Source organism: Zingiber officinale, chromosome 6A (genome assembly GCF_018446385.1).
Source record: "Zingiber officinale cultivar Zhangliang chromosome 6A, Zo_v1.1, whole genome shotgun sequence".
Lineage (NCBI taxonomy): Eukaryota > Viridiplantae > Streptophyta > Magnoliopsida > Zingiberales > Zingiberaceae > Zingiber > Zingiber officinale.
The window spans coordinates 136,286,664-136,302,918 of record NC_055997.1 but is presented as its reverse complement, the minus strand read 5'-3'; the positions used below and the strand labels follow the sequence as shown (position 1 = coordinate 136,302,918).

Here is a 16,255-nt window from a genome sequence, read left to right as displayed (position 1 = left end):
TTTTCAACAATTAAAAGAGTTTTTTTAATTATTCCCTTAGACTTTAAATTTAGTTTTTCCAAAGGCATTTTTAAAGTACCCCATTTTTAATGTGATCAAAATGGGGAGTAGTGAAGATTAAGTCTAGGAGGATGGTAGTATAATTTAATTTTTGTATTTGCTAATTTACTTGAAAATTTTATAACTGTTATTTTTATAACTGTTAGTTTTGAGGTTTACCCTAACTTAATTTGGGTTTGTTCACATCAAAAAGGGAGGGATTGTTAGTACCCAAGGTAGTTTTGATGTGATTAATCAAATCAGGTTAGGTCCTATTGGTATTTAACCCCTGTGTCTAAGTGTGCAGGAACTTAGGAGCGCAGGAAGTCGAGTGAAAGATGCAGCTAGTGAAAATGACGGTACAGGAGAGAGCCGATGGACTTGGTGCGTCCGAGGTATGAAGTGTTGCGGAAGAGTATGCGGGCGGATGAGAAGGAGGCGCGCAACATTTCTGAGGGACGAGAAACCGAAACGGAAGACTGCTCGAATGCTGGAAAATGGGTTTGGGTGAGCCCTTTTCCAGATGGTCGAGATCACCTAAGCAAGCAGAGCCGAAACGGAAGACCTGAACCAATATGAGCGGAATTGGAGCAGAAGAACAAGACTAAAAGTCAATAAAATGTTAACTTTTCGGTCCAGGGTGCTCGGACTCCGGGCGCTCAGACCCAAAAAATTAGGCAAATGTGATGTGGTGTGTTGCATTGCGATGGGGCCGGTATAAAGTTTTATTTCCCTAGAGGCACCTGAAACCCTTCCAGGTGCCCTGACCAGGGCTATAAATACAACCCTGATCCCAATGGTTCAGAACAACACTTGTAATTGATTCCATTTGAGTCTAGCTTTGCATTTTGAGTGCTTTAACTGCTGTAAGAGACTTTTCCGCCTGAAAAAGACATTAGCGAGTTTTTTTTATCTTTCTTATATTAACAACCTCCCCGGTTGTAACCAAGTAAACCCTTTGTGCCTCTTCCTTTCTTTATTTAGTCTCTTATTGTTAGATCGTAGATTTTGCTAGGGGGGATGAATAGTGATTGTTAAGAATTCAAAAATCGATTCGAGTATGCAACAGAAATAAGAAAAATAAAAACAATGATAACACAACCAATTTTACTTGGTTCGGAGCTTTCGTCGCCTCCTATTCTAAGGCCCGCACTCGTCGAGTGCTTTCGTTGGGCAATCACTAATAACTCGCAAAAATGATTATAAAAATTATTACAGGAATTATTAAAAGAATACCGATGACAAAAATAGAAGATTAAATCATAGGTTGTCGAAGAAGCCTCGCAGCGTCGCAGGAGCAGTGTGCAACAGAGCAATTGTAGCAGAAGTTGTTGTATTTTGCTCCAAGTGGTGGCCTCCTTATATAGGAATGCTCCGAGCACCCGGATCCCTTCCGGGCACCTAGACTGTGATGTAGGCCCAACCAATTAGTGCGCTCCATGTTTGCGTCGAGATAGAATTTTGCATTCCGGGCGTCCGGATCCCTTCCGGGCGCTCGGACCACCATTTCCCAGCAAATCCTTTTCCTCTAGGAAAATGTTAGTCCGAGGCAAATATAAATTATACTACCCTGCAAAATAAAGTGTTAGCATAATTATAGTCAATTAGAGTAGTAATTAGATTCTATCTCCTCAAGATTAGAATCTAGCCCAAATCTCAACTTAGATTTTCTAAATGGATCTGAGTTGGATCGACGCCTACTATTCCCTCGAACGGGAAACACGTCCTCACCAAGTCACTCCCCTCTAGTGACTTACCTTAACTTACCTGTCAGACATCCGATGAACCCGTTGACCTGTCTGAACTTCGTGCCAACTATCCGGTCAGCCCATCGACCTAGCTGGGCTTCGTGCCAACTATTTGGTCGGCCCGTCGACCTAGCTAGGCTTCGTGTCAGATATCCGGTTAGTCCGTTGACCTATTTGGACTTCACACCAGCTATCTGATCGGCCCGTTGACCTAGCTGGATTTCTCCTGCACACTCAATCAAAGTGTTAGATCACAACAAATCTAATTTAACTCACTTTATCATTCATCAAAACCTGAGTTAGATGGTTAGTGCTAACCGCACCAACACTTATTTCTTTTATGTAAGTGTTGATTCTTATAAAACTCTAAAGTTGGAGGAAGGTTTGTTTTCCTTTACAGGGCTATTCATCCCCCTCTAGTCGGCTGCCAAGGTCCTACATTATCAATGTGCTAAATAAAAAAATTTAAATAAACAAACAAATTTAAATGATCAAACTTAACAACCAATCAAATAAATAAAACTTCCAAACAATCAAGTCAAGTTTGAATTGAAAGCTCGATAATATCTAAACGAACCAAGTTCAAGTTAAGCATAAATTGAAAGTTTGATAACATCTAGACAAACCAAGTTCAAGCTCATAAAAAATAAACCAAGACAAACTTGAACAATCATTTCAAATAATTAGTTTATTTTAGGCTCAACTTGCCTTGGCTTAGCTCGATTATCTTATCAAACAAGCTTGATACCCTAAAGTTTGTCTCGGCTTGACTTGTTTATAACTCTATCCACAGTAGAGATATTTGAAGGGGATATTGTTGGATAAATGTGAATGGAGAAGAGGTGGAAGAGGCATAAAGCTCCATTGTGAATGGAACTTTAGTCCCATATTAGGAGCTTCAAGACATATTAGTTGGTTTATATTAATTCACATACATTGATGATGTGAATAAATATATAGGAAGAGGCTTTCTCTCAAGCGTGGGTGCGCAGGGGGTGTAAATCCAAGGCTCGGATTACACTGAACCAAGTTAACTTGTGTGCGAGCATGTCTTGCAAGCGCCAAATGTCAAATTGGTCGAGGCAAGGTTTGCCTAAGTGAAACAACCAACGTGGGTGTTCCACTGCTTGACGAATAATGATCATTAATCGATTATTACATTGCCCATTGATCTGAGCTTGGTGTGCATCGCGGTTAACTATTATATCCTGAGAAACAGACGACCCAAGAAAACTTCGAAGCACAGCCGGAGGTGGGGAGAATCTATTTCAAGGAAACTCTGCAGGACTCGACCGCACACTCGCTCGGCCTCCCGTCCAGCCACATGCTCGCTCAGCCGCTCATTCGGTCGACTGTTCTGTTGGTCAGCCACTCAGCTTGATCAGTCTATTCTTCTGCTATGCTCGCTCGATCGCACTGTCCCTCGATCTCTCAGCCACTCTGACGTTGGACCCACTTGGCCGATCTGCCCACTCTACAGTCTAGGTTCGATGTATTTAAATTTTGCTAATTTCTAAAATCTTAGATAGATTATTTGTCGAACAAATATTTCTCTAAATATTTCTCAATATCAAATATCTCTCATTAGAAGAGGATATTATTAAGGGGATTTGAAATCACTAGATACAGAGTTATGTTAAGTGATTTTTTTTTAATTTTTTAATTAAAAATTAAAACATATTTTTTAATAGAATTTGAAATATTTGAGAGTTAAATATTTAATAGATGAGAAAATATTTAATTATAAAATTTAAAATATTTAAGGAATGAGATATTTAATGTATGATATTGATGTGAAAATTATAAATATGGGAAAGATTTAGATGTACTTAAAAGTCCGTGAAATACCAAGCCAATGGGAGGGAGGGGGAATATGTTTTTTTTTGGTCGATATGACTTCCCTTAATTTTAATTAAAATTATTTTAAAAAAATCAAACTCACTGTCAAAATCATTTTAAAAGACTACTGCAATAGTTATAAGAAGCACTAATTGATATAAAATAAATTTGATTAAGTTTATAATATAAATTTAAATTGATTTTTTTTTACATAAGCACTATTATAATAATATTAAAATAAAAACATTTTTTAATAAAAAAATTGATGAAACGCTCTTTTAAAAGCTGGAATACCGAATACGCCTTTAAACATAGTTGCCGTGGCATGACTGGGAAGAATTCCTTCCTCCTTGATCCGGCATCTGCGGGCCCCTTCACTCCAGTCAACGTTCAATTTTGGCAGCGTCAGGTCATATTATTGACGCAGCAGTAACCGAACGCCCAAACCTATCCTCTCTGATCTCCAATTTTGACCACGCGCTTCCTCAAATCCACTTGCACCGTGCGCCGCTGTCATCAAATCCCCCCTCTCTCTCCTCCCTCGTCTTCACGCCCTAAAGCAAAGCAAAGCAAAGCAAAGCAACGCAGGGATGCCGCCGTTCGCCAGCGCAGCCTCGATCTTCTCCTCCGTGAACAACACCGCTGCCGATCCCAGCAGCAACGTCGTCACTCTCAACGTCGGTGGCCAGATCTTCCAGACCACCGCGCAGACCCTCTCCGTCGCCGGCTCTGGTTCCCTCCTCTCCTCTTTCGCCTCCTCCGCCTACGGCAGTGCTGCTTCTTCCATCCCTTTCATTGACCGCGACCCGGAGCTCTTTGCCTGCCTCCTCTCCCTCCTCCGCACGGGCCGCCTTCCTTCCCGCGCTGCTTCTGCTTTCGATCCCGACGACCTCCTCGCCGAGGCCCGCTTCTACTCCCTCCATCCGGTTCTTCTCTCAGCCCTTTCCCATCCATCCCTCTTTGACGCTTTCGCTCTCCGGCCCTCCCTCCTCCTCCCCCTTCCCGGCCGCGATTCCCCTTCTGCCCTCGCCCCAGCCCCCGCCCCCGCCGCCGATTCCGATGTCTCCCTTTTTGTCGCCCACGGTGGCAAGGTATCGTCTTTCGACCCTTCCCTCCGCCGCCGCGCGACTGCCCTCACCCCGCTCCCAGTCGTCGACTCCCTCCTGGCCCTCGGCCCCCTCGCCGCCGCCGGGGCCACAGACTTCCCAGGCCTCCACCTCCTTGACCTCCGACGAACCGGAAGTCCCGTCAGCCACGTCCTCCAGTGGTCTCCTCATCAATTCGCCCCTGCGTCTGCCGTCCAGGCCATCGGTTCCTCTTCCGACCATCTATTCTGCAGCTACGAGTCATGCCGGAGGAACGCCAACGCCATCCTCGCCTACGACCTCGCCACACTCCAGCCGGTCACCGAGATCGCCCGTCGCGAGATCTACGGGGCCGAGCTGGACTCCGCAATTCCTGCCACGAAGCTGCAGTGGGTTCCCGGATTGAACTTGCTCATGGCCGCTGGATCCCACAGCGGCCCTTCGGGCCTCTCCGGTGACATCCGGCTCTGGGACTTGAGGTCGGCGGAAGCAGTCTGGCATGGTAAAGAGAAAGCTGACTGCTTTGCAGACATCACAGTCTCTGATAGCCTTTCGGCAATGTTCAAAGTGGGGATCAACTCAGGCGAAGTTCTGATGGCGGATATCCGGAATCTGAGCTCCGAGAATCCCTGGACTTGCATTGGATCCGGCTCTAATTTGGGAACTGGGAAGAAGGAAGGAAGTGGATGCCGGATCGAGAGCTACGGAAGGCATGTGTTCTGCAGCAGAGGCGCCGATGTGGAGATGTGGACGGAAGTGTTGATGGGATCTTTGACGACAAAGATTGAAGATGGACTGGAGGGTGAGAGAGTGATCAAGAGGAACATGATGGGCGGCTCAAAGGTAGCTGAAGGGAAGAAGATAAACCTTCTGGGATTCGGAGGCAACAGAATGGTGGTGGCAAGGAAGGCTGAGCAGTGTGTGGAAGTCTGGGAAACCTCAGCCAGGGTTTGACTAGCTAGCTACCTTCTTAGGTAATTTCTAATTCTTTCCAATGTGTTAATTCTTGTTCATAGCATAGCTTGTAACCTTTACTCAGGTAGTAGATTGATTTTGATGAATTATGAGTAATTTAATGGAATGTACTTTTACAGTGTCGACTTAATAGATAATATGTATGCTATAAGCATTTGCCATCACAGTTCCATCCTAAGATTTCTGATTTTTGTTAAGGTATGATCTTCGAACTTGAAGAGAACTGGAGACAGTTAAAACTTAATTAAAGAATCAGTTGCATAGTGGCAAGCAGCAGTGCCACTTCCAACTATGATTCAGACAGCTGCTGCACTGGTGATTCCTCAACAGAAGATTTAGTGGAGAAACATGATATACCTGTTTCCACTAGAATCAGCCATTTTATGCAACACAAACACCTTAAACCGATCAATTGAAGGCAACAGATATATCGCAACCAATTAATTAAGCTATATATCAAGGAAACAAGGCTTATTCATACGCATTCATTAATTAACCCAAAGACGAGACCAAAATGACAGCCACCTTCACATGAATTAGGACCTGCAGTTTATAATGGTGGCACGACTACGCAGGGAAGGTGCGAATCACAAATGCCAAAGGTTCCAAGTTGCCCTACAAATTAAACTTACATTACAACACAAACACACGCAGATAATTCATATATAAAGCAGTAGCAGCTGGAAGGAAATATAATTAAAGGCGACGACGCCGGCGACATCACCACCATGCACCCACGTCGGCCGCCGGGTCGTCACATGGTGGTTTCGAGTGAGAGGCGGAGGAGGGTTTAGGGAGAGGGTTTGAGAGTGTTTATATATGCAGGGAAAGGGGCATCTTCTGAGGATATGCGGCGAGCACAAGAATGCAGTGGGTGACACCACATGGTGGCCTTGGCCTTAGTCTTTCCTTTTTAGCTCGTCTTCATCTTGCGTCTGTGTCTGTGTCTGTGTCTGTGTCTGGCATCATGCGGAGCATATGCTCGGGATCTTGATGCCTTTTGCTTTTCTTATTTTCTCAATCCCATCCCATCCCATGCCTGCCTTTTATCTTTTCTTGGAGTTGTTTTTCGCTTTCTACTTTACATTTTGACTTGCGATCGAGTGTGATTGTGTTTAGTTCATAATTGTTGGGTATTTACATCCTTCCAGGAGCAGACATGAGTCCCCTGAGGAGAAGCTAGTCACTATCAGCTACCTAATTTATGCAAAAGGAAAGTTAAACTTTGATTAGGTGGATAGCAAGAAACAAGTTGGATAGCCCGAAACAAAGAGAAAGTTCAAGAGACGTTGACAATAAAAAAAAGTCACTAAAGTGTTGATAGTGAATGAAAGTAAATTAGGTGTTGACATCAATAAAATTCGATAGGTGTTGATGCAGTTTGGAAGATATATTGTCCCACGGATTGACATAGTTATCTATATGAGTAATTATATTAATAGATTTTAGGATCAATTCTCAGTTTGGTTGTTGTGCTAGGACAAATGTCCTATATGATTTATCCCTTTTAGAGAGTGTGGGATCGTCTTAGAGAGACTGTTAAGATGATGACTTCACCTTTTTACTTGATAGGTGTTAATAATAAAACATCTAATAAATATTGACAGAAAAAAAGACAAAGTCTAGAAAAAAAAATCAAATATCTATTGATGGTGTCTCTTTTCACCCGTGCAGACACCTTCCTTCTTTCATCCTTTTTTATCAGTGGTGACCAAGGTAACCTCCGAGAGATGAGATATCGAGATCATCAAGCGCTAGTTGGGGGCCGGCGTCGCCAGCATTGCCCCTCCGACGATCAAGTTAATAAAGGAACAATGAAGAGTGTGAGGAGCTCGAGAGAGGAAGATAGAATGAAGTAGTCTTTTTTCCATGTCAACAAAATCATACATTCACTTACCTGTGTGAAGGTTTATAAAGCCTCAGTTGAATCGGATCCAGGTCGGTTGCCACATTAGCTCGGTATGAGCCATGTGGATGACCACATGCTTGAGGCACCACCCCTCGACTGACCACACGAGCGAACCTTCTCACCTGCGATGGTAGCCATTGGTTTGTACTATCGATTTTGTCTAGTTATCCGTCCAATGTCACTTTTCTAGGAGACTACTAACGGATACTGACTCCATATCAAAGGAGGTGAGGGGTGAACCCCTAGAGAAGCCAGCTCAACCGAGCTCCTCCATAGAAGGGCCATGACGTGGTTGTTCATCCCAAAGCAGCATAACCTCGACTTCTTTGGATTGAAGTAGATCCAAAGAGGCCCTCAACTGGGGTGGGTTTTTCTCGGGTGGCATCACATGTCCCCTCTCCAAGTCAAAGTAAAAAAGTGAAATTAAATGAAGTCTGATGAATTAGAAAGTGAAGAGATTTGCATTTAGTATGTCATCCGCCATTAGCTTCGATCACATTGGCTATAGAGATTTTGAAGATAGAAGAAATTTGTGATTAATATTCCCCAAATGTTGCTCCTTATAGGCCAACTCAAGGGAGGAGCATCTACATTCTTGAATAAACATCTAGGTGAAGAGCACAACTTTGTAGCAAGAAATATGAATGACCATTATGTCTGACCAAGGAAAGGTGCTCAATCTCACAGCCAGTAATACGAATGACCTTTATGCCTAGACCAGGGAGAGGTGCTCAATCCCGCAGTTAGTAATAAAGATGACTTTCGTGTTTGGACCTGGGAAAGGTGCTCGATCCTGCATCTAGTAATGAGAATGATTTTGTATCTGGACTGGAGAGATGTACTCAATCCCGTAGCCAATAATAAGAATGACTTTTGTATCTAGACTGAGGAGAAGTGCTCGATCCCGCACCCTCCCGCACCCAATAATAAGAATGCCTTTGTGTCTAGACTGAGGAGAAGTGCTTGATCCTACGGCTAATAATAAAAATGACTTTTGTGTTTGAACCATGGAGAGGTGCTCGATCCCATGGCCAGTAACAAAAATGACCTTTGTCTCTGGACCAAGGAGAAGTGTTCAATCCCGTGGTCAATAATAAGAATAACCTTTATCTCTGGATCGGGGAGAGAAGCTCGATCCCGTAGCCAATAATAAGAATACTTTTATGTTTGGACCGGGGAATTGAGGAGAGGTGCTTGATCTCGTGGCTAGTAATAGGAATAACCTTTATATCTAAATCAGGGAGAGGTATTCGATCCCGTGGTGTGTAATAAAAATGACTTTTTTTATCTTAACTGAGGAAAGGTGCTCGATCCCGTGATCAATAATAAGAATTACCTTTGTATCTAGAACCGAGAAAGATGCTCGATCCTGCGGGCAGTAATAATAATGATCTTTGCATCTAGTTGAGGATTGGAGGTGGGAGGACTCAAAGCCAAGCGAACTATTTAAGTTGAAACGCATCCCATCTCGATCGGGAATTGAAATTACTCTTGTAATAGTGAGGACTATCTTGAGTGTAAACCATAAGGTGGTCTCCTCCATTATGGATATCACATGAATCCTACCCTTGTGAAGATGGCATCAAGCCTGCAACTATAGAGTAAGTATAGAGGGTCAATCTGAGGTATCCTAGTATATGCTATTAAGAATAACTAGATTCAAAGGATATGCTTGCTTTCTATCTGCTCGAGAAGGATGACATCTCGGCATACCACATATTTTCTTACTTTACTCATTCGAGTCTTGTTTGCTTCCTGTCTATGACCCATGTCTTGATTCCTTCTACTGTCACATCTGTCAATCTCTCCATCTGAAACATTGATGGTGCTAATGTCAGCTGACTCGAAGTTCTAAACCTTTATCATATAATGTGCCTTCTCTATGCACACTTGAACGCTCGATATATTGCTTTATATTTCGGTGCTCTGACTTTTTCCATGTACAAAGAACCATTTTTTAGTGGCCACCATCACAATTAATTGACTCTGCCTGCAAGTCTTTCAATATGCAATCTCGTCGAGCAGCTCGATATCCACAACGCCCTCCCATACTCATACGGTTTATTAGGAAGGGTGGTCACTTCTAATCGTTTGATTGGGCTAGTAGTATTAGATCTGATCTTGACCATCTATAACTTATAACGATACCAGCTTATCGAATTATAAAAGCAAATTCTGCTATGTGAAAATGACACTTTGTGCATTTTTACTGTAGTTACTATAGCTTCGTAGCCTTCTCCTCTCCCCACGTCTTTCTTCTGATTGGAGTAAGTTATCATTTCCCTTCTTTTACTTTAGAAGCTAAGTTAGTCTTGTACTTAGATATGTCTATCATCCGATTGCCCTCTTCCTCTCATGATACATCTAATACTAGCCAGGAGGATTTACAATTTTGGTTTGAAAATAGTATATCAAAGCTAGATAACGAGTCATGTAAAATTCTAGCAGCTCAATTCCACATACCTTCAGATCATGGAATCTTATCCGTTACAGTGACCAAATGACCTTCTCTTCCTGCACAACTAGAAGATGGATTATGCTTTCGCCTCAATCCCCTCGTATAGAAGTATCTGCTTACTTTTCTCTTCCACTTCATCAACTCAGTCCCAATGCCTTTCGATTCCTAACCAGGGTTTATGCAATTGTGACTTATTTAGATTGTGTCTCCTTCACAATCCTTTTTTACTATTTTTTCAACTCAAAATGTCCAAGTCAGGTATGTTTTTCTCCATAGTCCGATTAGATTTTCTATTTCTAATTGGAGCTCCATCATCCCTCAAGGGATGGAAGAGATAATACTTTTTCATGTGTTCCCCCAACCTATACCCTTTTCATTTGATTGGCTCATAAACCTACCGACCTGACCTCCCCTTCTCAATTATAGGATCAATGAGAGCTATAGAAAGATCATTCTATCTATAAGAGGCCGAGAGTATATTTTGGGTAGTAGTCTGAAGGAGCTCATTCTCGTCCGACTGAGATTAAGTCTTACACCTGATGGCCCATCCTTCTCTTTGGGTATGTCAAACTTTTCTTTTAGTTATCTCATATAATTTTGCATTCCTCTTATTGTGTGCTTTACAGAGCCCGCCATGTTGGTTGCTCTTAAAGAGCTATGCACTCAAGATCAGGAAGGGACCACACATGCCAAGATCGTACCTTCCCCTCCTCCCCCAGTTGTTGCCTTAAAGAACATCGGAGCTTCTTCTATGCAAGCAACAGAATAATCTATGAAGAAGAAGAGGTTCATGATTTGCACAGGTTGAGGCTGCTCTTTCTGATCTTCCTCCTAGAACTTTTCCTACGAAACAACCTGCTAAGAAAAGGACGAAGTCAGGTAAACTATCTCCACTTCCTAAAAACCTGGTGCAATCGGGTTGACCCAAGTGCCTTGAGAGTCTCGATCAAGAGTCAGGGATTCTAGTCCTCAGAACGTAGAGACACGAATCGTCAAGAAGCCTGTCTAAGAGAAGAAGAAGACAATGAAAAAGAAGACACTCAATCCCATCACCTCTTCTGTAGGAGAGGAAGGTCGAGTTGATGCTCCATTGTAGGTTAGGGAATCCCCCACCAAACAAGGAGGATTGAGCTTAATGTAGGAATCAAACCTAGAGGTGGGAGGCTCATCCTCTTCCCCATCCATTTATCGAGTGGGATCTACTTCCCCTCTGGTTGGCATGACCTTTTTATCAGCTAGTGTCCCAGAAGCTCTTTAACTTCATACGAGCTCTTCCTCCTCCTTCCCTCATCCCAAGAGGAGTTTCAAACATTTAACACACGGACCTCACCGCAAGGATTCTATAGAACCTACAGATACAACTTGTTCGACTTCCAACGCTGAGGCGAAACATTCCCCTCTTCCTCCAATATTGTTAGATCAGATGCCCAGCCACTTGCTTCCTTCGACCAACTAGAGAGGGCGTGATTCCTCCTACCAAGGAGTCCACATGTCCTTTCCTGTTGATTTGTAATCTCAAAATTATATTGCATTCCTCTTCCTACCACAATATGTGTTCTTTCATTTTCTCTACTGTGAACCTGCAACGACTTAGTTTGGGCAGTAGAGACTTCTGCATGATCTCAATTAGACTCAAGTTTGGAAATATATCTTGGAAGGGATGATACAGATAAGTATAATTGCTCTCATCATTATATCTTTGTCATGTATTATGTCCCATGGTAAAAAATTATTTCTTGAACATAGGGATTCGAAGGTGCTCGAGAGCTAGACACTCATCAAAAAGAAAGAAACAACATCTTATCCACAAATATTACTGAATAATTGAGTTAAGAGATCAAATTTCTCATTTAGAGGAAAAACTCTTGAAGATCATAGTTCAAGGGGAGGAGGAGAAGGCTCAAGCGGACAGTACGGAGGCCCAGATGATCGAGGAGTAGGCCCGAGTTGATACCTTGTAGGGAGAGTATGATTGACTGATGAGAGAGGTGGAAGTCGTTCAAAGGAGAGCAAAATATTTTGAAAAATCTAGAAGTCGCTCAATCAAAGAAACAATTGATTTCGAAGGATCTAGAAACTATCCAAGAAGGAGAACAATTTGCTTGAGAAAAAAAATATCTTCTTTGATGTCTCTCCTTGACTTAGTGGAGGGTGAAGACCGAAAAGTAAAGAAGACTGAAGTGTTAAGATAAATAATTGTCTTCCCCCTTCAAACAACAACACAAGCTCAAAAGATTATTGACTTAGAAATATCTCTTGCCAATGAACAAAAATAGTTATCCAAATGGCGAAAGAAATAAAAAAATCAAATAATGAATGAACTACCCTTCACTAAAAAAATCTTTTTTGCCCTGTTTTCCATGGGAAAGGTTAGACCAGATCCATTGCCCATTAATAAAAAAGGCAAGCAACTACTGCCAATCTCATCAGCTGGTCTATTATGCCATGTATGGTGTCGTTGGTGGCTTTCGCAAGTTTTTACTAACCACATTGCATCTATCCTTAAGGTGGGCCAAAAGTATCCGGCCAATAATGCTTTTCGAGCTAAAGAGCAACCCCTAATATGGCTTCCGCAAGTTTCTTCATGTAATTCTCATAGCATATAGTTAGCTTCTTCCTTCCCTAATCATCTTGGGAGAGAACCCGCACTGTCTCATTTGTAAAGGGATCTATCAATGAAGCAAAACCGCATGACTTTTTGTCTAAGCTGTCATACTCATATAGTATCCTTGGGTAGCCTCCCCTCCTAAAGATAAATTAAGAACTCAATCCTCCAATCATTATTACAGGTTCCATATTGATTAGTACTTGAGACAGTAACTCGATCTGAGACACTATCTCCTTGGAAGTCTATTCTTTCAAGGAGCTGGCTAGTTTAGCCAACTCATACATCTTTATATTCTATGTTCGGGGGACTTGTTTCAACACAACTTCAACAAAGTGTTCTTTAGCATTTTTCATGACTTCACTATATTTCTAGTACTTCTAATCCTTGAACTCAAAAACTCCGTTGACCTACCGTACTACTAGTTGAGAGCTTAAGTTAATTAGAATATGCTCAACACCCATGATTTGGGTGCCGAGTAGACTGGTGAGTAATGTTTCATATTCAACTATATTATTCGAGACCTGGAAGTTGATCTTAATGACCAACTTAATTTCTTATCTCTAGGTGGAGATCAGAACTACACCTACTCCACTGCCTTCATGGTTTGAAGAGTCTTCAACATATGTTATCCACTACTCGTGCTTCTCATCCTGTATTGATTCTATCAGAAAATTCTTAAGGGCCTATGCTTTGACTGATAGACGTGATTAATATTCAATATTATATTTGATGAGTAGTGGCCCATTTAATAAGTCGCTCAGTAGCTTCGAGATGAGCCAGAATCTATCTTAGGGGAGTATTATTGAGTACTATCGTCGGATGGGATAGGAAATAGGAGTGTAGGTGTCGAGCGATTAAAGCAAGTCCTATAGTGAGTTTTTCCAAACCGTGTCCTATAGTCCTTTTGAATAGATGGCTTAGATAATATACATGATGTTGCTTGCGATCTTTTTGTCGGATTAATACAACACTAATGACTATATGTTTAAAAGTGCCAAGAAAATTTGTAATTCTTCACCCGGTTGGGGGTAGGTTAGAATAGGTAATTTAAATAAGTAATCTTTTAGCTCTAGGAAAACTTTATCATATTTTTCATCCCACTGAAATTGAGTAGCTCTTCGAAGGATTTTGAAGAAAGGGAGACTCTTGTCTACTGAGATATGAAACGAAATAGTACTATAATTCATCCAACTAACATTTGTACCTCCTGTAAGTTTCGAGGGAGGGGGGAGACTACATTTGTTAAATGCTTCCAATCTTCTTGAAGTTGGTCTCCAATCCTCAGTTGGTCACTAGGTAGCCAAGTAACTTACTCCTCTTTACCTCAAACATATATTTTTGGGGATTGAACTTCATTTGATACTTTTGTAAAGTTATGGAAGTTTCTTCTAGGTCAGGAATTAGGTTATCTGACATCAAGGATTTGACGAGGATGTTATCCACGTATATTTCAATATTTCTTCCAAGTTGCTCCACAAATACTTTATCCATGAGTCTTTGATATGTGTCTCCAGCATTTTTTAATCCGAATGACATGATAACATAACATAAAGTGTCATCTTCGTTGATGAAACTGACTTTGTTTTGATCTGCCTTAGCTAAAGGAATTTGTTAATATCCTTGATAACCATCATAGAAATGAATTGGTGTCTAGCGGTGGAGTCCACCAACTGATCAATGTGCCTTGGATCATGCCTTATTTAAGTTCCAAAAATTGGCACACATGCGTTACTTTCCTAAGGGCTTGAGTACCAACACACATTTGATAGTCAGGTCAGGAATCTCACTTCTTGTATATGTCTAGCACCTAATAATTTCTTGACCTCCCCCCTTATCACTTTATTTTGCTTTGGGCAAAATGATGTCTCTTTTGCTTAATCGGCCAAGCCTCCACTTGAATATGCAAAAAATGTTTCATGACCTCAGGATGAACTTCTACCAAGTCTGCTGGAGACCAAGCGAAGAAGTATTGATTTTCAACCAAGCATCCGATTAAGGACTTCTGCTGTGCAAGCGAGAGATCTTTAGGGATATGGATGACTCATCTTCCACAAAAAAGGGAACAAGCTGATAGCTTTAACTTCCTGATCTACCATAAAGGAAGGCTCACCTTCATGAACCGCATATATCCCCTCGATGCATTGTCTGGGAAGACTTGTCCTGGCCATGGATCTCCTAAGATGAAAACTGATTGTATTATTTTCTATTTTTTCTAATGTAATTTGTTGTACCTCTTCCCATAGATAATACCAATTTAATAGTGTCTCTTTTCACCCACTCAGGCCCCTTCCTTCTTTCCTCCTCTTTAGTTGGTGGTGGCCAAGGTAACCTTCGAGAGATGAGACTTGGAGATCAATGAGCGTTAGTTGGAGGGCCGACATCGCCAGCATTGCCCCTCCGTCAGTCTAGTCAATGAAGGGACAAAGAGGAGCGTGAGGAGCTCAAAAGAGGAAGATAAAAAAGTAGCTTTTGCTAGTGTCAAGAAAATCATATAGCTTCACATATCTGTGTGAAGGTTTTTAAAGCCTCGGTTGAATATGATCCACGTCGGTTGCCACACTAGCTCGAGATGAGCCACGTGGACAACTGCACGCTTGAGGTGCCTTCCCTTGACTAACCACACGAGCAAGTCTTCTCGCCTACGGCGATAGTTGTTGGTCTCTATTATCAGTTTTGTCTAGTTGTCACTCCAATGTCACTTTCTCTAAGAGAACCACTAGTGGATACTGATTTCGTATCAAAGGTGGTGAGAAGTGAACCCCAGAGAAGCTAGCTCAACTCGGCTCTTTTATAGTAGGCCCATGACATGGTCGTTCGGCCCAAAGCCACTTAGGCTTCTTTGGATTGAAGTAGGTCTCGAGAGGCTCTCGGTCAGGGCTGGTTTACCCAGGTGACATCATCTATTAATATTAATTGAACTCCTAATTGGTCAATGTTGACCTAAGATTAAACAAATAAAAATTTTAGTATGTTAAAATTGACATATAACTAAGCAAATGGAAGTCGGCTAGACAAGTGAAAGCCTTAATAGGTATGCAATTGAAAATTTTGCTGGGTCAACTTGGATCTAAAGCAGGTAAGTGAAAGTTCTAGTAACTCAAAATTGATTAATATTTAGCATATGATAAACTCTCTGCATAAGCCTCTTAGGGAAAATCTTAATAGGACAAGATTGATCAATATTAGGTAGATGAGGAAGTATTGAAGCTAAGCTAAGGTCTCTTGAAAAGATACAAACTCCTTAGAGTTGGTCGGACTTGAAAAATATTAGATTTAAATCGACTAATGATTGAGCCAATTATGCAATTGATTTAGGTTGGTTTATCAACGAACATAATATATATTTTTTCTGTTTGCAAGTCAATTAATTAAGTAATTGATTAAGGCAATATCAATTGACTAATTGTCAATTTCATTGACTAATGATATAATAGAAAAATTAAAGAAGCTCGTTGATTGGAGCCATCAGAGAGCTTACGAGTTATAATAGATTAGTCGACTCAAGTACTTGTTGAGAAGCTAGATAATTAACTAAATACATGTATTAACTTAGTTATCCATTAATAGATAGAGGACTGAAATACTCACAAGATC

The 16,255-nt window shown here is 41.5% G+C and overlaps 1 protein-coding gene across 1 annotated transcript; it reads left to right on the top strand.

Moving 5' to 3' along the window:
• Positions 1 to 4,136: 4,136 nt before the first annotated feature.
• On the top strand, positions 4,137 to 5,850 carry LOC121998255 (BTB/POZ domain-containing protein At5g41330-like). Its single transcript, XM_042553075.1, has one exon. The coding sequence runs from the start codon at positions 4,217 to 4,219 to the stop codon at positions 5,663 to 5,665; it is 1,449 nt and encodes a 482-aa protein (XP_042409009.1). The 5' UTR covers positions 4,137 to 4,216; the 3' UTR covers positions 5,666 to 5,850.
• The last annotated feature ends 10,405 nt before the right edge of the window (positions 5,851 to 16,255 follow it).